At 40.7% G+C, this 23909-nt stretch overlaps 1 protein-coding gene across 1 annotated transcript; it reads right to left on the bottom strand.

Moving 5' to 3' along the window:
* Positions 1 to 21110: 21110 nt before the first annotated feature.
* On the bottom strand, positions 21111 to 23690 carry LOC149823095 (polyubiquitin). Its single transcript, XM_089980544.1, has 2 exons — positions 23573 to 23690; positions 21111 to 22741 (listed from the first exon to the last, which is right to left on the bottom strand). Exon 2 carries the CDS (start codon positions 22739 to 22741, stop codon positions 21368 to 21370), a length of 1374 nt encoding a protein of 457 aa, XP_089836670.1. The 5' UTR covers positions 23573 to 23690; the 3' UTR covers positions 21111 to 21367.
* Between the last annotated feature and the right edge of the window lie 219 nt (positions 23691 to 23909).

A 23909-nucleotide genomic window follows, 5' to 3' on the forward strand; every position in this document is an offset into this window, starting at 1 on the left:
CTTAGCTTGGGCAATCTTTCTTTTGATGATTGTGGTTGTAATCATCAAAAGAAAGATTGCCCAAGCTAAGAGTCTTGAGAGAGTAGAGGAGGGCCTCACCACCCACCGAATAACAAAAAATACAACGACTCAACTTCAAGTGCAGTAAGGACCCAGAGTCGAATAAATTTAGAGGCAGCTCATCAGTAAGGACCCACAACAGTCAATGTGCAGGTCAGTCGGTGCTTGATGGAGCAATGTAGGATCTTCTGATGGATGTGCACAGAAGCAGAAATAGAAGGGAGAGAGAGAGAGTTAGAGGGTTGAGATTTCTCCAGTAAGATCCGTAGTCCTTGCTGCTAACTCTTTACATTTGCAGGTTGTTTCTTCAAATGATTATAATAATGACAAATATGCGAAGGAGTTCAGTATCAGTGTTTCTAATGCGCTTGCTACTTGTCCTGCTCGGGTTTTGCCAACTCCTCGTGTGAGTTGATCATATGTAATTTATTGTTTTGTTCATTATTCTGATCAACTCACACGAGGAGTTGGCAAAACCCGAGCAGGACAAGTAGCAAGAGCATTAGAAACACTGATACTGAACTCCTTCGCATATTTGTCATTATTATAATCATTTGAAGAAACAACCTGCAAATGTAAAGAGTTAGCAGCAAGAAGGACTACGGATCTTACTGGTGGAATCTCAGTAATCCAATCGAGATGAGCATGAGGGCCAGATTCTGCTTACTGAGAAGCACTTAAGCAGCAAGCAACAAACACAAACAATCAAAGCAAGAAAGAGATGCTTCAAACATTGCAATCAAAACAGATTCAACTAAAGCTGGCATTATGATAAATAACCTTCGAAATGTTGTTTTGCCTATCAGTGGGACGTTGACATGTTACTCTGAGCATAGCTGTTTGGAAGGGTGAAGCCCAACTGTTGCAGCCAACCGTTGGAGAGGTGGAAGAAGAAGAGGAGGTTGCGGCGTTTGAGACGTCGATGGAAATGCCACCCCTCGAAGCCGAAATCAAGTCCGGCAGGGCAGATTGGTCCGGAAATTGCAGGTTAGAAGGTGCAATGAGGCCGCTGCCCGGGCTGTCCGACAGGTTTCGGCGACTGGAACCCAAGTTCGGAGGAGGTTGGAACAAGGTTGGGATCTACGGGGCTTTGAAGGCATCCTTAGGGAACATAAAGTGCCAGGCCAACGTGATAAGGGCTCTGTTTGAAGCATGGTGCTGGGAGACCAACACCTTTGTGTTTCCGTGGGGAGAGATGACGATCACCTTGGAAGATTTGGCGATGATGGGACTCTCATTGCTTGGAGAGCTCGCTCGAGAGGACCCAAACAATTTCAAAAGCAACAGTGCAGAATCCGGCAAGGCTTGGGCAATCTTTCTTTTGATGATTGTGGTTGTAATGTATCGTTGAAGTTAAAATGGGGAATGAATTGACAATAGAAATCGCTGAAAATTTACAGAAATAAACTAGACTCAATAACGAAGACACCACTTTTTACGGATTTGGAATATGACCTCCGGTTAAGGAGATATGGTCCTGACAAGTTGGTCCTAATTCGGGTAGGGATTTACAGCGATTTGCTTACTGAATAACACTACAAATCGCTATAGCGATTTGCGGAAGACACTACAAATCGCTATAGCGATTTGCGGAATTATTTACAGAGCCGGTACTGAGATCTCATGTTCGGGGGTTCCAAACTGCGCCACGTATAAGATGCAGACCGGCATGTATCCCCATGTGGGTCGCCATCATATTGCATCGTAATTTGGTGTCGCAGCAAAGACTTAAGTAACCTTTACCGCCATTCGCTTCCTCTTCCTGGGACGGACATAAATGCCCTCCTTCTAGAAAACTGAATCGTCGGTTCGTGAAAATGACAAAACTGCCCTCCATCGATATCGCGGAAAAATGTTTCGCAGGTGGTTGTAATGTATCGTTGAAGTTAAAATAGGGAATGAAATGACAATAGATATCGCTGAAAATTTACAGAAATAAATGCCCTCCTTCTAGAAAACTGAATCGTCGGTTCCTCTTCCTCGGACGGACATAAATGCCCTCCTTCTAGAAAACTGAATCGTCAGTTCGTGAAAATGACAAAACTGCCCTCCATCGATATCGCGGGAAAACGTTCCGCAGGTGGTTGTAATGTATCGTTGAAGTTAAAATGGGGAATGAAATGACAATAGATATCGCTGAAAATTTACAGAAATAAATGCCCTCCTTCTAGAAAACTGAATCGTCGGTTCCTCTTCTTCGGATGGACATAAATGCCCTCCTTCTAGAAAACTGAATCGTCGGTTCGTGAAAATGACAAAACTGCCCTCCATCGATATCGCGGGAAAATGTTCTGCAGGTGGTTGTAATGTATCGTTGAAGTTAAAATGGGGAATGAAATGACAATAGATATCGCTGAAAATTTACAGAAATAAATGCCCTCCTTCTAGAAAACTGAATCGTCGGTTCCTCTTCCTCGGACAGACATAAATGCCCTCCTTCTAGAAAACTGAATCGTCGGTTTGTGAAAATGACAAAACTGCCCTCCATCGATATCGCGGGAAAACGTTCCGCAGAGTTTGCGTATGTAGCAAGCGTTATGTTGTATGATACAAATAGTTCAAAAAAATCCTTTCTCGCTCTAAGCACTCTATCGGAGATTCTTTGCTTTCATCTCGAGTTGCCGGAGCATCCTTTCCTTTTTACCAGAGCATCTGTTTTCGTCTTACGCGCAGTCGCAGCATCGTTGCCACCTTCTGTTGCGTATTAGTTGTTACTGTTGTTTACTCTACAGTTGGAATATCCAAATTCCCATCGTTTCGGTGAGTTTCGTGTAAGTTTTCTTTCTTCAATCTGAAGATTGGTTCTTATACAAGGATTTGTATTATAAACCCAAATATTTCGACGATTTCTAATGATGATGATCGTGTATTGTGTTGTGCAGGTTAACAATGTCTGCGCCTCATCAGATTAGAGATACCCCGTCGTTCTATGGATTGTCTATTAGAGAAGTGATCCGCCAGTCCCAGCTATCTAAAGTTTTTGAAAGATACCAAAATATACTTAAGATTGAGAACGATGAAGACGGGGAAAAAGCCTTGGAATCGTATTTTGCGGAGGATTATCCATCAGATATCGAGGCTGCGGACCAAAGGAAGAACTCTGAAGAACGAAAGATGCAGAACAAGGATGACGAACAGAAGGCAAAGGCCAGAAATATTGATGAGAATATAAATAGAAGGCGGAGGATTAACGCACAACAGATGGAAAAGAGGAAGAAGAAGGCAGAGGAGTGGGAAAGGGATGTTAGCAATATGATGGCGGAGGCTCATAGGAGAAACTTGGAGAGTAGAGCAATGCGACACAAGGAGGCGGAGGAGAGGCGAAGGCAAATGAATAAGGAGGAGGAAGAGAAGGAACAGAATATTCCTCAGTTTGAGAAAGAAAAGGAAAGGCGAAGGAGAGAGTTGGAGTTTGAGGAAGCTAAGGAAATGCAAAGGCAGCAGAAGGAGAATGAGGAAAAGAAGGAAAGGCAACGGAAGCAGAAGGAGGAGGAGGTAGAGAAGGAAAGAGAAAGGAAGAAGCAGGAGGAAGAATTGCAGGAAAGAAGGAAACAACAACTGCAAGAGAAAGAAAGGCGGCAGAAGGAGAAAGAGGAAGAAAAGGAAAGGGAAAGAAAGAAGCAGGTGGAAGAACTGCTGCAAAGAAGGAAATAAGAAATCGAGGAGAAAGAAAGGCGGCTGAAGGAGAAGGAGGAGGAAGAAAAGGAAAGGGAAAGGAAGAAGCAAGAGGAAGAGGCGAAAAGGGAGAGACAAAGGAAGCAGAAGGAGGATGAGATAAAGGAGAGAGAAAGGAAGGCGAAGGAGGAGGATGCGAAAAAGGAGAGAGAAAGGATGCAGGAGGAGAAAAGGGAGAGAGAAAGAAAGGAGAAGGAGGAGGAGAAAAGGCAGAGAGAAAGGAAGCAGAAGGAGGAGGAGGAGAAAAGGGAGAGAAAAAGGAAGGAGAAGGAGGAGGAGAAAAGGCAGAGAGAAAGGAAGCAGAAGGAAGAGGAGGAGAAAAGGGAGAGAGAAAGGAAGGAGAAGGAGGAGGAGAAAAGGCAGAGAGAAAGGAAGCAGAAGGAGGAGGAGGAGAAAAGAAAGAGAGAAAGGAAGGAGAAGGAGGAGGAGGAGAAAAGGGAGAGAGAAAGGAAGGAGAAGGAGGAGGATAAACGCGAGAGAAAAAGGAATCAGAAGGAGCAGGCGGAAAAGGAGAGAGAAAGGAAGCAGAAGGAGGAGGAGGAGAATAGGGACAAAGAAAGGAAGCAAAAGGAGGATGAGAAAAGGAAGGCGAGAGAAAGGAAGGCGACGGTGGAGCCGGTAGAGATGGAGATTGAAAGGCAGTTCTAGGCAGTGGACCCACCAGAAAGTCCCAGGTTGGAGCGAGAACAGCAGAAAATAGCGACCAAGGTAAATATATCCGTCCTGTCTGCGAAGATTTAATAATATGTTTAGCGATTTTGGTATAGCGATTACTGTGTTAGGTATTGATATTTATAGCGATTACTGCGATAGTATGTCTGCAACCGATATTATTTATAGCGGTTAGTAGAATAGTATTTATAAGTACAAATGAAAGTAATTTATAATTTGTAGGAATAATATGTTATTTTGTGTTACAGGGAGGTCACAGGAGAAGTAGAGCACCAGGTGAAAAGCTCGGAGGTCGCTGTCAATGGCCTGTAGTTCTGTCTTGGTATGGTCAACTGAGTGCATATTAGAAGGACCGACTACGAAATATGCACTTCGGTGGCCTTTTGGACCAGCAATATTTTGAAACTTGCTGGAATACCATGACTCACCTGGTAAATAAGTGGAATGATAAGACTAACACATTCCAGTTTGATTCTTTTGAGATCACCATGACTCTAGAAGATGTGGCGAGGATCACTGGCCTTAAGTGCGATGGCAGTGCTGTCCTATTACGGCATTCAAACTATAACGCAAGGGAAAACTGCACTGCCCTTCTAGGAATGTCGATGGACGAATGGAGTCAATGTATTTCTGGTGGAAGCAATTCCACATCAATGAAGGTCTCAGTTTTTCATAATAAATGGGAAGGCCACTCCGCTACTTGTGCATCTGAAACAGCTGATCAAGAGTTGCGCGGCTTCCTTCTATATTTTTTTGCTCTTATATTATTTTCCGATTGTTCTGGTTCGAGAATAAGTTCTATGTGGCTGCAGTACCTGGCAGACTTAGACGAAGTCGACAACTATGCCTGGGGTGCCGCTATGCTCGCACACCTGTACAGTCAACTCCACCGTGCGAGTAATGGTACGAAAATAGTTGGCGGATTTTGGCCATTTGTTCAGGTATTTGTTGATTGCATACTTAGTATTTGTAGACAAATCTCATTGCAGTCTGTGGCGTTGCTAATAATATTTTTTTTGTTAGGCCTGGGCGTTGGAACATATTATCCCATTGCGTCCACGGTGTGGCCTTCCGATTTGTGGTTTTCCAAAGATCGGTCGCTGGGCCAGAATAAACGTCGCAGTTTATAATGCTAAGTCCATTTTAGATGGGCTGCAATTAAACGAGGTAAACGTTCTAAAATTATTTACAATCGCGTCAGCATTTACCATTGAGTATTATAAGTCGTTGTAATGTTCAACATTCTTAAGTATACATCGTTGCAGGATTGTCTTCCGTAGTGCATATCGTTGTTGCCATATCATGCGTAAATAAATTTTAATATATTTGTCATTCGTTATTAAAAAGAATTACCAATGTACAGGTTTTGTGGAGACCTTATGGAGATGGAGAGGACGATGATGAAGACGTTGTTGCGGAGGCTGCTAGATTGTCTTACCGCGATTTGTGGCTATTTTGCAATTTTGAAGCCGAGATGCAGCAAGGTAGTCGAGTTCTCCTACAATCTGGCTTGGGGCAGTCTATCCCAAATAAGCCTTTGGAGGTGAGAAGGAAGATGAATAATGGTGGGGGCAAGCACGTGAATTGGAGCGATCAGTACAGGGACAAATTATTTAATTAGAACTCAGGTGGTTTCCCTGCCGTACCGTATGATCATGAAGGACGACAATTTGATCCCTTCTATTTCGAAAGCTATTGGAAACCAATGCGGTGAAATCGGAAGATTGAGAAAATTATCAACCCATGCCTCCCAACTGTCCCTTCTCATGTTGTAGCCCAGCCTCTACAACCAAAACGTCGCCTCGATCTGGTTAATACGACTAGTCCATCAGTAACAAATCACGAGGAAGACCGAACTCTTGCTCCAAAAGAGAAGACTGTCTCTGCCGCAAGGTTCGAACTTATTGAGAGGGAGAATAAGAAATTAAGGACAGAAGTAAGCACTATGGGGACCCAATTGAATGCAGTGGTGGACATGATGACCAGTCTTCTTAGGCAAGGTTTCGCAACGAGGAGGCCACCCAGGATAGACGGTCCACCAATAAAAAGTGAGAGACAAGTCTATGAAATTTCATCAGATTCGTCCAGTGACTCGAAATAAATCCTAGATTTTCATTTTTATCACACTATACATTTGTTGTAATTGTATAATGAGTTGCGGTAACGTGAAATTCTTTTACTGTTTAATTCTTTATTATTACATCTTTCCGACTTTGGGTCTCGGTAATAAATAAACTTTCCTCTATGGGAGGATTAGTAGGTTGATAAGAAGGATGATTGTCTTCATCTATATTTTCTTTTTTACTAAACTAATTGAGTTCATCATCACTAAAAATATCATCATTTCTAGATAGTAACTTAAACAAGAAAGAGTAATCCATATTCTTTTTATGGGATTCATCCTTCTCAAAACCACTAACGTTTCCTAAGAAAGTCACATTCCTAGAAACATATAGTTTGTCGTTCTTAATATCATAGCATCTAAATCTTTTTTGAGTTTCAGAATATCCAAGAAATGCATAAGGAATGACTTTTGGTGAGAGTTTGTCATTTTTGTCGGTAAGGACAAAACATTTACATCCAAAGATTCTTAACCTATTTTAGTCGGGTTCTTTTTGGTATAAAATTTTAAAAGCTGAAGTTTTGTTTAGATTTTTTGAAGAAAAGTGATTTATAAGATAAACGGATGTAAGAGCCGCCTCGGCCCAAAAACTTTTTGGAATGTTTTGAGAAATGAGTAAAGTTCTAGTTGTTTCAATAATATACCTATGTTTTCTTTCAGCTAGACTGTTTTGTTGTGGTGTTTTTGGACAAGATCTATGATGAACTATTCTATGGTTTTCAAGATAGTTTTTAAAATCATTTGAAAGATACTCTCCTCCGGAATCAACTCTAAAGATTTTTAAATTATCATTAAATTGATTTTTAATCATCATATGATATGTCTTAAACGATGCAAAGACTTCATGCTTATGTTTAAGGAAGTATATCCAACAAAATCTTGAATAATCATAAAAAAAATAGCATAGTAAGCAAATCCTCCCATAGATACTACGGGTGTCGGTCCTCGAAAGAATAGCGCACAAAGTATTAGCGAAGACAAATATAACGATTGTTTGTCATCGCTGATTACAGCGATGCAAATAATCAATAGATAAGGAAAGGATTTGTTGCCATCGCTGGATACTTCGTGCTTTGAGTCGGAGAGCGATATGTGGCATCACAGCATAAATCCGAGTGCACAAGTTCAAAAGATTTGTTTGTAAACGTAGATCTTTGTTCAAAAGTCAAGCTTCTCATTTTTCAAAAAATGCAATGATTACAATTGAAATTACTTTTATAAAGATCTTTGTCTTCGCAATCGCTGTATTTGTCTTCGCCTCGAAAGAATAGCGCACAAAGTATTGGCGAAGACAAATACAGCGATTGTTTGCCATCGCTGATTACAGCGATGCAAATAATCAATAGATAAGGAAAGGATTTGTTGCCATCGCTGGATACTTCGTGCTTTGAGTCGGAGAACGATCTGTGGCATCGCAGCATAGTGATTTGTAGGTATTGTTCGAATGTCAAATCACTCGTGGAAAACGTATTTTTGAATATTTAAACCTTAATGAGCGGCATGGAAAGACGTATTTTTGAATACTTCGAACACAAGCATTTAATTTGGCGGCGGTTATAAAAAAAAGGCGGCATGCGAAAAGCCGTATTTATATTTTTTTTAAACGCAATCAATTAATTAGCTTCGTGCTTTGAGTCGGAGAGCGATCTGTAGCATCGCAACATAGTGATTTTTGGGTATTGTTCGAATGTCTAATCACACATGGATAGCGATATGTGGCATCGCAGCGTAGAACGTTGTTGATTATTGTTGGACTGTCAATCTTAGCGTGATGCGAAGGATTGTTCAAGTGTGCTGCGATGTGTGGCATCGCAGCGTAGGACTGTCAATCACTGTGCTGCGATGCCACAGATCGCATTAGAACACATATATGCATGATTGAATCACTATGAAGTTTTTTTGACAAACTTAGAACATATATATGCTTGATTAAATCACTATGAATTTTTTTTGACAACCTTAGAAGACATATATGCTTGATTGAATCACTATGATTTTTTTTTACAACATTAGAATACATATATGCAAGATTGAATCACTAAATTTTTTTTGACAACCGTAGAACACATATATGCATGATTGAATCACTATAATTTTTTTTTACAAACTTAGAACACATATATGCATAATTAAATCACTATAAAATTTTTTTATAGCGGTAAAACACATATATGCATGATTGAATCACTATAATTTTTTTTTTCAAAAGCTTAGAACATATTTATGCATGATTGAATCACTATTATTTTTTTTTTGACAACCTCAGAACACATATATTCAATATTGAACCACTATGATATTTTTTTGACAGCCTTATAACATTTTTTTGCATGATTGAATCACTATGATTTTTTTTTATGAGAGCCTTAGAATACATATATGCAAGATTGAGTCACTATAAAATTTTTTTGGTAGCCTTAGAACACATATATGCATGATTGAATCACTATGATTTTTTTTGACAACCTTAGAACACATATATTTAATCACAAATATATGCATGATTCAATGTCTAAGATTTTTTTTTGACAGCAATATAACACATATATGCATGAGTGAATCACTATAATGTTTTTTGACAAGCTTAGAACACATATATTCATGATTGAATCAATATAAAAAAATATTGACAACGTTAGAACACATATATGCATGATTGAGTCACTATAAAATTATTTGGCAACATTACAACCCATATATGCATGATTGAATCAACATAATTTTTTTGACCGACTTACAACACATATATGCATGATTGAATCACTATGAGTTTTTTTTTACAATCTACGAACATATATATGCAAGATTGAATCACTATGATTTTTTTTAGGGCCTTAGAATACATATGTGCAAGATTGAAATTTTTTTGAAAGCCTTGGAACACATATATGCATGATTGAATCACTAAAAAAAATTTTTAACAGCCTTAGAACACATATATGCATGATTAAATAACTATGAATTTTTTTTGGCAACCTTAGAACACATATATGCATGATTGGACAACCTTACAACACATATATGAGTGATTGAATCACTATGAAGTTTTGTTGACAGCCTTAGAACATATATATGGCAGATTGAAAATTTTTTGACAGCCTTAGAACACATATATGCATGATTGAATCACTATGATTTTTTTTTGACAACCTTAGAACACATATATGCATGATTGAATCACCATGAATTTTTTTTATAGCATTATAACACATATATGCATGATTGAATCACTATATTTTTTTTGGCAACCTTAGAACACATATATGCATGATTGAATCACTATAAAAAAAAATCACAATCTTAGAACACAAATATGCATGATTGTGTCACTATAATTTTTTTTTGACAGCCTTAGAACACATATATGTATGATTGAATAACTACATTTTTTTTACAAAAAAGCCGTATTTATATTTTTTTTAAACGCAATCAATTAATTAGCTTCGTGCTTTGAGTCGGAGAGCGATCTGTGGCATCGCAGCATAGTGATTTGTGGGTATTGTTCAAATGTCTAATCACACGTGGAAAACGTATTTTTGAATATTTAAAACTTAATGAGCGGCATGGAAAGACGTATTTTTGAATACTTCGAACGCAAGCATTTAATTTGGCGCGGTTATCAAAAAAAGGCGGCATGCGAAAAGCCGTATTTATATTTTTTTTAAACGCAATCAATTAATTAGTGGGCTGTTTTCAAAAAATGGCTGCACGTTAAAGGACTTTACCTTTGTAGGTGAGGACGGCGTTTCAGTATCCCCGTTGCAAAGGTGCCATCGATATCTCCGTCCAGGCATGGCGCCGAAGAAGGGGACAATCGGAGCAATACGACCAGCCATGGCGGACAAGAAGAGGAATAGTGGAGCAATACGACCCGGCACGACACCAAAGACGATAGGAGCACTACGATCGGGCACGGCGGCAACAGAGAGGACGATGGTAGCAAAACGACCAGGCACAACGCCAGAGGAGTGGACGAGGGGAGAAAAACGACCAGGCACGGAGCAAACGGATAGGAGGATGGGAGCTAAACGACCAGGCACGTTGCCAATGGAGTGGACGATGGCAGCAAAACGGCCACGCACGGCTCTGAACAAGAAGACAACCACATCCACAGTACTAGGACTAGCGCTTAAGAGGTATATTCTTTGAAACGCCTGAGCAGTTTAGTGAACATTTGGCTTTTTATGTCGTATTTGGACTAGTGTTGTTTACTGTAGACAATAATTTCAATGTCCAATCCTGAATACCACGCTCATGGTGCACTCAGTGCAACATCCACAGTCTTGGGTGGGCGGCAACGCCCTGACGAGTTCGTAGATGACATCGAGTAGATGCAAGATGAATTTGCATATGGGAACACTATAAGTAATTTTGTAAGTATTTGTCCACTATCAATTTCTAGGTCATCGGTTTGCATGTTCTGAAGTTCATAACTTTGTGCAACCAGACAATGTATGATTTTGTCAATTACATTCAGAGCAACCCAACGAGCAATACAGTACGCATCATCAGCCCGTATTTCATGGTATGTCTGTGCCGCAGTTGTTCTGTTTGCTTTCATGACGTACTCACGTTTCTTGGTGGTTAAACCTTGCTATTTCGTGCAACAGATGTACGTCTGGAGAAAGCCATACGGCATAGGATTCGAAGATGCACTACCTTGTTGGAACAACGATGATGAGTGCATAGACATTTCGAAATTTGGAAAGGTAAGTGAACAAACCTCTTATCCAAGGTTTATTCGTAACATCCCCATCACGATAAGTCTCTGGAACGAAAAATGATTTTATCGATTCACAGATTTTACTTCCTACACTCTGGCAACATCCAGACCATTGGGTCCTATACGAGATGAATTTTCAGCTAAAACAACTATGGTGCTACAACTCATTGGACTGCCACAGTGGCGTAGAACGCGATGCTATGCATTTGGTAAGCTTGTACCCAAAGGTGAAGTAGCTATTCGAGGTGGACCGGACTGTAATATATTATCCCTTTTTCACAGGCGGGATTCCTTAACGGGCAAATGGGTGTCGACATTGGTGAGTGGATGTTGCTCTGTGCTGACGATGCTCCGTTACAAAGTAATGGGGTCGATTGTGGCATATTCGTAATGAAGCATATTGAAGCAATATACAATGGAGACCAACCTTGTTTCCACGCTGTATGAGCTTCGTATCCGATGTTATTGGGTATTCCTGTTATATATTGGATTTCACATTACCTGTTTTGTTGCAGGAACATATTCCGATAATACGCAATGAAATATGCGGAAAATTGATTGAGTATAAAACGAACGGCAGACAGAATAGTATAAAGTGAAACCTATCGTTTGCTCTGTCTGTACAACCTAACGAGGCCCTCCATCACCGTTCTCGCCGTCCTCCTCGACAGTAACCCGGTAGGTGCAGTCGCGCTGAGGGTGGCCAGCAGAAGCTCCGCCAAGTCATGTAGTGTATAACTGTAATGTTTCAAGGTGTTAGTGGGTATCTAAATTTTTGTCATGTAGTGTAAAAGAAGGTCGACCCCTATATGTTGTAACCTTTTCAGGGTTTTTTGCTAATGAAGCTTAAGTTGTCTTCCCTCTCTATTCTCCTTTTGTTCTTGCTGGTTTCCCGATTTCAATATGGTATCAGAGCTCTATTGAAAATGAAAGGGTGCTTTGTTGAAGATCGGTGAGAGGAAGAAGCTTCATCTGCATCGGTCGTGCTGGGACCCACCTCAGTTTGTGTTCTCCACAGCTGACGTCCGTACCAACCTTGAAGTCTTGAACTTTTGGTCGATTGATGTTGGATTCCATTAGCTCTTGATTTTTTGTGATTGAATAAATCAAGAATTTTAATGGTCGGATGAAATCTCAATTTTTAGTGGATTTTCTTGTATTTTCTGAAAAAACTGATGAACAGTACCCTGAATGCAAAAAGTTTGTGATTGTGATGCTATCGGTGGGTTTTGTTTGCCCAAATCAATTGTAATCTGGTCATTTTTTGGTGTGTGATAGATTGGGTCTGATTTGAAGGGCTATTTGGGTGTTTGGGTGCAATTTTGATGATAGATTTGGGTTCCTAGTTCAGGCGGTAACCCATTTTCTGTAGTTTTTCTCTGTTTCGACCAACATATTGTGTTGGGTTGCTGGTGCTTTCGACCAGCACAAGTACGACCAACATATTTTTCTCTGGCGAAAGATATTTTTAAATATCGCATTACGTGAACTTATCAATAAGAAAGGTTTGTTTTTAGAAATCGCTGTATTGATGAACCGACGGTAATGTATACCTAAGGCGATTTCTTTAGACGTACTTGTGGATTTATTTGAGACCCAAAGATTCGGTCCAATCGCATTGACTACCATTCAGAATAGCCCTTTGGCATGACATTGTTTTCATTAATGCGGAATGTTTTTTTATTTAAGATTTGCTTTTGGTTTAATGAAACTGACGTATATACTCGAAAACTGATGGAGGGTGATAGGATGTTTCATTAATATTTGAATGACACAACACACAGTTTCACTTTGCTTCGCGAATAAGGAACCGACATAATCGACAATTCCTGCATACACGACTTATTCTTGAATCGAGTGCATAGGCGACTTCGACGCAGTTGTCGTATTCGTCTATACCTTTTTCATAGGTCTGTAAGATCATAATTGAAGAAACCGTCGTTTAAAATTCAAGCAATTTTCAAATGCTGCCACAGGTTTTCATGGTCGTAGCAGTGTAGTTTGTCGTTAGACCACCAAGCGTATCGCTTTGTACTATTCGTAAAATACGAACGCGACATTAAAGCGATGTTTAAGCATACAACATTTCATAGCGATGTTGAATATTATCATTTCGAACATTAGAAGTCTTTGTTCATTGCACACATCGCAGTCTCACCCTGCGACTGTCAATCACGCGGGTTGAGCGCACATCTTTTATCAATTACAAGCCTTTTAGACCTCGCCTTCGTCAGTTTCTCCTCCGAAATTAGAAAGGACGTCAACTTTTTGCAGAGTTCTTCGCGAAATCCGGGTATATCAACCTGCAAAAACAGATTGTAAACTAGAAGCAATAGACATGTCCTTAATTGCCAATAACAGAGGCCAAGGAATGACATACAACGTTGAAACAGGGTTCTGCACCATTGTATATCGCTTCAATGTACTTCATTACAAATACGCCGCAATCAACGCCATTATCTTGTAAAGGAGCATGGTATGCCGTGCGATAGATCCACTCGCTGACATCGACTCCCAAAATGGCTATGAGGAAACCGATCTGAGAATAATGCGACCGAAAGTAAATTCATGACCCCAGTACACTACACGATACTCATATAGATGGAATCTTACGAGATGGGAAATGTCTAGCCGTAAACCACTGTCAACTTCCAACGAATTGTAACACCATAGTTGTTTTTCGCGTAAATCCATCACGTATAAGATCCAATGCTTTTCAGACTGCTAGAGTGTAGGAATCAATATCTGCAAACAGATCGAAGAAATGTTGTTACCACTGTCACGCTGTAATATTGCACTGTAGGTTTGTTTGCTTACCTTTTCACTTGTCATAAGGTCTCTGCAGTGATTACCATTAACCCAATAAGGTTTGCCGTCTTGAAATCCACTAGAGTATGGCAAACAACGTAATATAGTCTGCAAACCGAAATAAACATTGCTAACACCAACGTTAACATATGAATCAATTGGACTAAATCAATAATGAAAAGCAACATAAAATACAACCGATATACCATGAAATATGGGCTGACGACGCTCACAGTCTGGCTTGGTGCGTTGCTTTTAATATAATTTACGAAATCGGATATAGTCTGTTTGCAGCAAAAATGGTGTTGTATTGATCATACGTACACATGGCTTACGTTTATAGACAACTACTACTAGTTTAATACTAACAAAATTACTGATCATGTTGCATTGTGCAAATTCACTGCGCATTCGGTTGATGTCCTCCAGGAGTGATTGACTAAGTTTTCGCCCAACTTCGTCGGTGGATGTTCGACTGAAATGAATGCGGACATTGCAACGACCGATATTTAAATTACATTATATAGTACACAAAAACAAATCGCAAAAAATGCATGAAAGAGACGGATTTTGCTGAACATGTAGACTATGTGTAGACAATATACCCAGGATTCGCCATTGTTGGTCGTGTAGCTGTCTTCGTCTGCCTCACCGACTATAATTTTCTATGTTCGAGGGCGGATCTCCAGGTTTATGAAGGAATCGTCGGTTTGATTGTTGCTGGTTCACGAAGTAGAAGACAAACACACCTTCCAGTGCTTGTGCGACTATTTATGACCTAAAAGATGTACTGCTCAACCAACATGATCAATGAATATTGTACGACAACTCAAACATTTATGGGTATCCGTTGAAAAATACACATTGAGTAGCCTTTTATTTATAATATATGGATACAACTTTTCATAAGATAACAATAATGATTTCAAAAGGCAAGTGGAGGTGTCGGGAACGCGAAAGATTTGCTGGAGAAGAAGTTCACTGGAGGTGTATGGCGATTTGTGGTTATCGTTGAATAGCGATCTGTGGCATCGCAGCACAGTGATTGACAGTCCTACGCTGCGATGCCACACATCGCAGCACACTTGAACAATCCTTCGCATCACGCTAAGATTGACAGTCCAACAATAATCAACAACGTTCTACTCTGCGATGCCACATATCGCTATTCAACGATAACCACAAATCGCCATACAGTGATGTCATCAATCGCCTTTCTGCAGAAGCAAAAACCCGCTATCTATCGATTTAAACAAATTCAACCACGAACCGCAAGTCGTCAATGACAAACGACTATAAACTCTCAAAAAATCCGGCATTGTGGAGATCGGGTCATGCAAAGAAGCATGCCAACTAAGTTAATAGCCCACACAAGATTCCTGTGTGCCAAACCTATCTGTCGACTGCATCGTAGCCTGTCATGAAAGAGAAAATATTAGACACTGAATTAAGTTTCACAAGAAATGCATACCTCCTCGCAACATCGATTACATACCAAAAGCCTTGTAAAACTGTAGCGATCGTTGCCGGAAATCTGGTCGGGAGGAATGTAGGTTTGAACGTTTGCCGGTACTTCTGCAGGGTATTGCTGCATAATGGACATTACACGAGTTAGCTATTTGACAAGCCTCACGCAATGGGAAACAATATAATGTTTTACATACCTGTTCATTCGAAGGGCTTTGTTGTTTTTTATTACAGGTTGGTTGTTTCTTAGTCCTTTTCTTGCCAACCAATTCTAGTGCACCCTTTGCCCTCCGACGACTGCGATCAGAGGCAGGTTTTCTTTTGATACCCTTTGCTTCATGAATATGTCCATCATAATCAACAACGTTCACTACTGACTTGTTGAAGATAATGTTTACGCTTCGGCACAACTTCTTGGGAGTGTCAAGCGAGACATGATTTTGACCTACGTTGTTCGATCCCATTATCTTCGGTTGGTATTCATTCGCTGCAAAAGACTTAATGTGAATTAACTCCACATTTTCAAGTAACTCCGTTGCAGCTTTTCTCGCACATGCATAGCCTTCTTCGCTTCTCGATGCCAAATCAGCAACATGCATGAATGACCTACACAGTTGTTGGTAACAGGAGGCTATGTGGCACTTCTCGTCAACACCAGATTTACTCGCATTGTCCATAACGAGCATTTCAATCTTCGCGCGTCTCGTCCATCTTCGCATTACGTAAGACTCAGGTATTTCTTGTATCTTCTCTTGATTGAGTGCCTTTAATGCATGACAGCATAGGATACCTTTGAATTCATACATTTTGCATGAACATTCTACCCTTCCGTTGTCGACATTGTACGTGACATGCGCTTCTTGCCTTTCCTGATGCTTTTCGCCCTGACAAAAAATATGGTATTTGTGCATATTCTCGGTTTGCACTAGTTCTTCTATTCTGCAATTCATGACATGCAACACCTCTTTCTTGATCCATTCAAATACAGTTAGTGTATACAGAGCTGCAGGTCGCATCAATATTTTCATGCCAAAAGTTAGAGGTCGTGTATTGAAGCATTTCACGTCTTGTTCAAGCTCATTCTGTCTTAGACCGTCTACAAATAATTCATATTGTTCCATGAAACGAAACATTGTTAAACATGAATACAGGGTTTTCTTCAGCGTGGCATGCATAGATTCGGCTCTTTGTGTGCTTATCATACCTGCACAAAAGTATTGTCTTCCATATGCCAATGCCCACTTCTCTTTTTCTGCATATAAATTTTGTAACCACAGACAGTCAGCAAGGTCGTATGTCTTAATCATTTTGTCCCAATCTGACTTAAATGTGACCTCGTCTACGCTACGAAGTACACACCTTGTAAAATGTTTGTCAAACCCTGTCTTCTGATTAAATATGTGTCCTATGTTCTTTGCTGCATTTTGAAAGATATGCCACAAACACAGGCGATGATGTGCATCTGGCCACACATGAAGCACTGCAGCCGCAATTGCGTGATCACCATCTGTAAGTACAGTTTCAGGATGCTTCCCGTTCATTGCCTGTGTAAATACTCTGAACAACCACTCAAAGGTTTCCTTGGTCTAGTCATACACAAAAGCACCGCCTAATATACAACTCTGTGCGTGATGGTTCACTCCCACAAACTGTGCAAATGGCCACTGTTCAGTGTTAATCTTTACTGTAGTATCAAACACAAGCACATCATTGAAGCATTCATAATCTAATCTAGACCTTGAATCTGACCAAAACATATTCACGGCATATCCATCTGTGTCCACTTGCATTGCACTAAAGAAACCATGTTCATTGCTTGATTTATTCTGTAAGTAACGAACCAAACAACATATTTCTCCGTTCTTCATGTTATCTGTCCTCTTCCTGCTCAAGTGGTTTCTAAGATCCAAAGGTGCGAATGGCACATTTTCGCGACCACCATCAATGCGGGTAAACAAATTGTATGTCTTCCTTGGTGCAATGCCGGCGCTATCGGCTATTTCAGCCATTGCAGCATGAGCTACAGTTACTTTACGATATGACCTTAGCATAGGAGTCATAAATGATGCAGATAAATCATGATTATGATCACTGATTAAAGTACGCACGACAAATTTCCCATTCGGATGTCTTCTCAAAACCAATCTCGCCTGACATCCACATCTTGATTCTGGCGTGCTCCTAGTTGGATTTCCCATTGATTTCTTCCAACCTTGCTTGGAACAGACATATGTCTTTCTAACCAAGACACCCTGTGCATTTTTTGACCAAGAAAACCTTCTCACACTGAAGCCAACTTTTAAGGCATAATCATTGTAAAATTTATATGCATCTTTTTCGTTATTAAAATGCATTCCTTGTACAGGAACATAGTCAAGTGCAATTCCATGTACATTCCCAGTTCCTACGGTTTTATTAAGTGTACTGACATCAAAATCAGGATCATTATTGAATTGCATTTCTTCTCCTGGAACATTGAAGTCAGGTGTACTTCCGTGTACATTCCCGGTGCATACACTTTTATTATGTGCGCTGTCATGGTAGTCTACCTCATCATTGAATTGCATTTCTTCCACTGGAATATTCAAGTCAATAGTGGGTTTAATGCCTGCACCCTTCTTTTCATGTGCATCGTCAGTGCAGATGTTCAATTCTTCAGTTGGGTCATAAGCATAGATATTCAATTCTTCAGATCTTTCTATTGATTGAGCTACATCGTCTTTATTACAACCTGATGATAAGCTCAATAATGTTTTAAGCAATATATCAATTTGTGTTTGCAGTAACATGGCAAACAAGTCGATATTATCTCACAAAAACGAGAGTTTGTTACTAATACAGCGGTTTGAGATACAATGCATATGATGAGTGAATGTAGGATACCTGATGGGGGTAGAGGCCCTTCCTAGCATCTGCAAACAAGCATTCCTGTCAACAGGTCCCAGCGTCTTACAAATATCGATAAGTTTCCAACCTTCGTAAGAACAAGATCTACATGTAATAACCAAACAAAGCCTTAATGACACACAAGACGACATGCCTTCTTCATCGATAGCATGATGCTGGGAAGCTACTCACGCCGCCTTGATGGAACTGGTTGGAATGTTTGTGCATCATTGCTTTCTTCCTTAATTCCTAACAACAACGACAAATAAAAGAAGACAGTGGAATGTTTTGTAAGCAATATATCAATTTCCGTTAGCAAGCGGCATAGGTTTACTACGATTTAATCAGGATGCATATAAGAACGGATACCACTAGGGTTACGCAAGTCAAAGCAACGATTTAATGAATGAAAGTATCAAAGCAAGTGCGATTTGATGTTTGCTTGTGCTGAGCATCGACGTGTCGCTTACCATGCCAATAAAATAAACATGTCGTACATGTGTGTTGACGATAACGCTCTCATAATATCCACGAGGCTCTAAAGCGAGTTCAATAGAAGTCGCTGAGAGAGCAACGATATGCATGTTCGCAAATCGCCCCGCCATGCGTGTCAAGATGTGTTTCTGCACCAAAACGTTTTCAAAGTCTGTGTACAAATATCTTACAAATACATATTACAAAACATATAATATCTTACAAAACGATATGTATAGCGATTTGTCAGATATTGAAAATCGATACGGCAGTTCAGTTTTTATAACTTATAACTCGACGATACAAAAACATACTATCTAAAAGGTCGATAAATATATCGCACAATAAATTACAAATCGATAAGGAAGAACTTGAACATAATAGCAAACAAATCGATATTAACTAACAAAAATGTATCTCACAAAAATGAGAGTCTGTTACTAATACAGCGGTTTCAGATACAATGCATATGATGAGTGACTGTAGGATACCTGATGGGGTAGAGGCCCTTCCTAGCATCTGCAAACAAGCGTTCTTGTCAACAAGTCCCAGCGTCTTACAAATATCGATAAGTTTTCAACCTTCGTAATAACAAGATCTACCTGCAATAACCAAACAATGCCTTAATGACACACAAGACGACATGCCTTCTTCATCGATAGCATGATGAGATGAAAAGCTACTCACTGTGCCTTAATGGCACTGGTTGGAATGTTTGTGAATCATTGCTTTCTTCCATGATGCCTAACGACAGCAGTAATGAAGAGAAGACACTGGAATGTTTTGTAACACTGGAACGTTGATAATGGGAGCACTGTTACAGCAGATGGCGCAGGCGAACGTCTCCACTTTAAATGGTTAACATCAAACTTTCTGGAAGGAGGACTTTTTGTCCTTTTCCCCACCCGTCGTTTCACAACTTTTGAATGGAGGATATTTTTGTCATTTCCTCAAACCGTCGTTTCAGGGCAAGAAAAGCAAGTAAGGGTGATTAAGTCTTTGCAACAGCACCAGAGTCCGATGCAAAGTTATGTCAACATACACGGGAATACGAGCCCCATGTGCATGAATACGTGGCGCTCATTCGATCCCTCGAACACGGACGTGGGATTCAGTGAATCATCGGGGGCGAACATACACAACCCTCTCCATTCAAAGGCTGCATTACAGCTTTGGTGTGACATTGTTATTGGATTTGGTTGTTGGATTAGAAGGGCACGAGTATTATTCGCTCTTTTAGAGGTTGAACTAAGTGCTTTCACACATTCAAGATTCGTTATGGATTTATTTAGTATTCTGGCTGAAGCGATACAACGCTGGGTTCACACACAACAAGATCAAGCACCTTCTTCTGAGTCAAGCCAGCACACGACAATGCCGTATGAGAAGTTTCTAAAGCTTGATCCCCCAACCTTCACCAGCAAGACCCACCCCCATATGACCGAGAACTGGGTCAAGGAGTTGAAATGCATTAGTATTATCGGTTTCGGACGGCAAGAAGACACCATTCAAGACTTTCTGACTCAAGGATGACACTCGCGATTTGTAGGACACAACCAGAGACATGTCGTGTCAAAACAACTCTCAGACTAAATGTAGGTACAAATGATTGTACCAAATATAAACCGTATGTATATATATATATATATATATATATATATATATATATATATATATATATATATATATATATATATATATATATAGAGAGAGAGAGGTGTATCAATGTCCATTGTTAGTGGCCTCATTTTTGCCATTGATCCCACACAGATCAGCGGCTAAAAATAAATTTTTTCATCAAATGACGCTTCTTGTGTGATTTTGCGCAAAATTGGATGCACTAGGAGTGGTTGACATCTTGTTTGATGATTTTAGGTTTTCGGGTTAAAAACTTAGTATTAAGAATATATGAGTTATATATAATTTTATTAAATAATTAAAAGTATTTTAATCATTTTACTAAAAAAAATTAAGGATAGAACGGCTCAGGGAAAAAGTGTAAGTTCATCCCCGGGCTTTTTTATTTACACCCCCCGGGTCTATTCCCCGTCTCATGTCCGCCCCCAAACGGGGCAGGTGATCCTCTTTTCCTCCGGTGCCATCCCTAAATAAGTCTTTAGATTGAGAATCGCTTTTCCATTCAATGCTTCAACGATATAGAGATAAACAAAAGGCGTAAAAAACAGCACAGCACCAAAATAACAGAAAAGATACACCACATAATAAAGGAAAGATATTCATAAAGATAATATCCTAGTGGCTTTTATAGACGTAATGCCACGTAATAAAGGAAAGATATTCATAAAGATAATACACCCTAGTAGTTTTTATAGACGTAACACCCATAGCAATCATCCCAGGGGTGGTCACAATGAACCGCCCCGCCGCCCATCATTCCCAGAACATACCACTAAAGAAAGAAAAAGACCGAAAACAGAGTTTTTATGACGACGCAGAGACACCGGACCAGTGAAGACGATTCACAGACCACCGCGGAGACGAAGGACAAGGTGGAGGGTGGATTCCTTCTGGATGTTATAATCAGCCAGGGTGCGACCATCCTCGAGCTGTTTACCAGCGAAGATGAGACGCTGCTGGTCCGGTGGGATCCCCTCCTTGTCCTGGATCTTCGCCTTCACATTGTCAATCGTATCCGAGCTCTCAACCTCCAGGGTGATGGTCTTCCCGGTAAGGGTCTTCACGAAGATCTGCATACCACCACGCAGCCGGAGCACCAGATGGAGTGTGGACTCCTTCTGAATGTTGTAATCGGCGAGGGTACGCCCGTCCTCCAGCTGCTTCCCTGCAAAAATCAGACGCTGCTGGTCCGGGGGAATGCCCTCCTTGTCCTGAATCTTAGCCTTCACATTGTCGATGGTGTCAGAGCTCTCCACCTCCAAAGTGATCGTCTTGCCGGTGAGGGTCTTGACGAAAATCTGCATGCCTCCCCTGAGACGGAGAACGAGGTGGAGGGTCGACTCCTTTTGAATGTTGTAATCGGCCAGGGTGCGGCCATCCTCAAGCTGTTTCCCGGCGAAGATAAGCCTCTGCTGGTCCGGTGGGATCCCCTCCTTGTCCTGAATCTTGGCCTTGACGTTGTCAATGGTGTCGGAGCTCTCGACCTCCAGGGTGATCGTCTTCCCTGTCAAGGTTTTGACGAAGATCTGCATCCCTCCCCTGAGACGCAGGACGAGATGCAAAGTCGACTCCTTCTGAATGTTGTAGTCAGCCAATGTGCGGCCATCCTCCAGTTGCTTCCCGGCGAAGATAAGCCTCTGCTGGTCCGGTGGGATCCCCTCCTTATCCTGGATCTTGGCCTTGACGTTGTCAATGGTGTCGGAGCTCTCCACCTCGAGGGTGATCGTCTTTCCGGTTAGGGTCTTGACGAAGATCTGCATCCCCCCTCTCAGACGGAGGACGAGATGAAGCGTCGATTCCTTCTGAATGTTGTAGTCAGCCAAGGTCCGGCCATCCTCGAGCTGTTTTCCGGCGAAAATCAGACGCTGCTGGTCTGGGGGGATTCCCTCCTTATCCTGAATCTTAGCCTTGACGTTGTCGATGGTATCGGAGCTCTCAACCTCCAAAGTGATGGTCTTCCCCGTCAGGGTTTTGACGAAGATCTGCATGCCTCCCCTCAGACGGAGCACCAGGTGGAGGGTCGACTCCTTCTGGATGTTGTAGTCGGCCAGGGTGCGGCCATCCTCCAGCTGCTTCCCAGCGAAGATCAGCCTCTGCTGGTCCGGAGGGATTCCCTCCTTGTCCTGGATTTTGGCCTTGACATTGTCGATCGTGTCGGAACTCTCGACCTCGAGAGTGATGGTCTTCCCAGTGAGTGTTTTCACGAAGATCTGCATCTGCAGTCATAACAAAAGCAGCAAAATATATGAGTCCTCCAATCTAGGTCCAGAACTCTTGGAAAAAGGAAAAAAAAAACAAACAAAAACGAGAATAAAGATAGGAGGTCGAAATAAAAAATCAAGTAATAGGATTACTATATCGGATAAAAAATTGTACTTTTATATAAAAAAACAATGTAGAAAACAATACATATAATCCAAAAAAGGAACGAATACCATGAAGAAAATCCCCAAAAAACTCGCAAAGTATTGCATAAACCAAATCAAAAGGGAGAACATAACAACCAGCGATTTACTGAGAAAAGAAAAATTTTGTTATTAAAACAGGCAACCGATCAACCTTTACCTATCTCTAGTCGATAGTATCCAACAGATAAAGTATTGGTTATAAGAACAAATCATCAAATATTTGTAAAAAAAAAAAAGACAACAAATCAGCCAGAATCGATCTCTAGAAGGAGATGACCTTCCAAATCGAAAAGCAAAAGAAACTAGATCTCATATCTATCACTAAACATCAGATCGAAAGCACAGGAAAACAAAGAAAAACAGAAAATATCAAAATATTCACCGACGCAAAAGAAGCAAAAACCAGATCGAAAGCGAAAAGGCAACAATCTTCCGGATAAAAAGATCAATATTGAAAGATCATATGATTAAAAACCAATCTTGAAAGATCGGATGAGAACAATAATAGACGAACGATTGACCCCTCGGCAAGATCAGAAAAATAAATAAAATATTCAACGCTTATTTTCTTAAAAACAGGCACAAAAAGGAGAGAAAGAGGAAAAATCAGAAAAAAGGAGAGGGAGAGAGAACGCTTACCTTGAGAAGAACAAAGAAAATCACAAAGAGCACAGAAGGCCTTCTTGAAAGAAGATCGGAGAAAAGAATAGGTTCACAAGAGATGAGAAGGGAAGGGAGGGCAGAGGCGCTATTAATAATGAAGCGGTCGCCCAACCTCTTCCGTCTACCATTACAAATGACGGGACCGCCACGATAGGTTTCCCAATTAAAAATGGCCACGTGTCCCGAATGACCTAGAATCCCCGCTCCATACGCAATCGCTTGCGTCGGCGACCATCGAATCCGGTTCGTCTCGGAAAACTCTGAGTCTTCTCCCTCTCTATTTCTTGGAAGGTAAGGTGGGTTGTGCTGACTT

The sequence above is a fragment of the Nuphar pumila genome, chromosome 11, assembly GCF_984573655.1.
Source record: "Nuphar pumila chromosome 11, dmNupPumi1.hap1.1, whole genome shotgun sequence".
In the NCBI taxonomy this organism is placed as follows: Eukaryota; Viridiplantae; Streptophyta; class Magnoliopsida; order Nymphaeales; family Nymphaeaceae; genus Nuphar; species Nuphar pumila.

Bases quoted from the DNA above. Each gene is read 5' to 3' on its own strand.
- LOC149823095 (XM_089980544.1), bottom strand. From the start codon at position 22,741: ATGCAGATCTTCGTGAAAACACTCACTGGGAAGACCATCACTCTCGAG.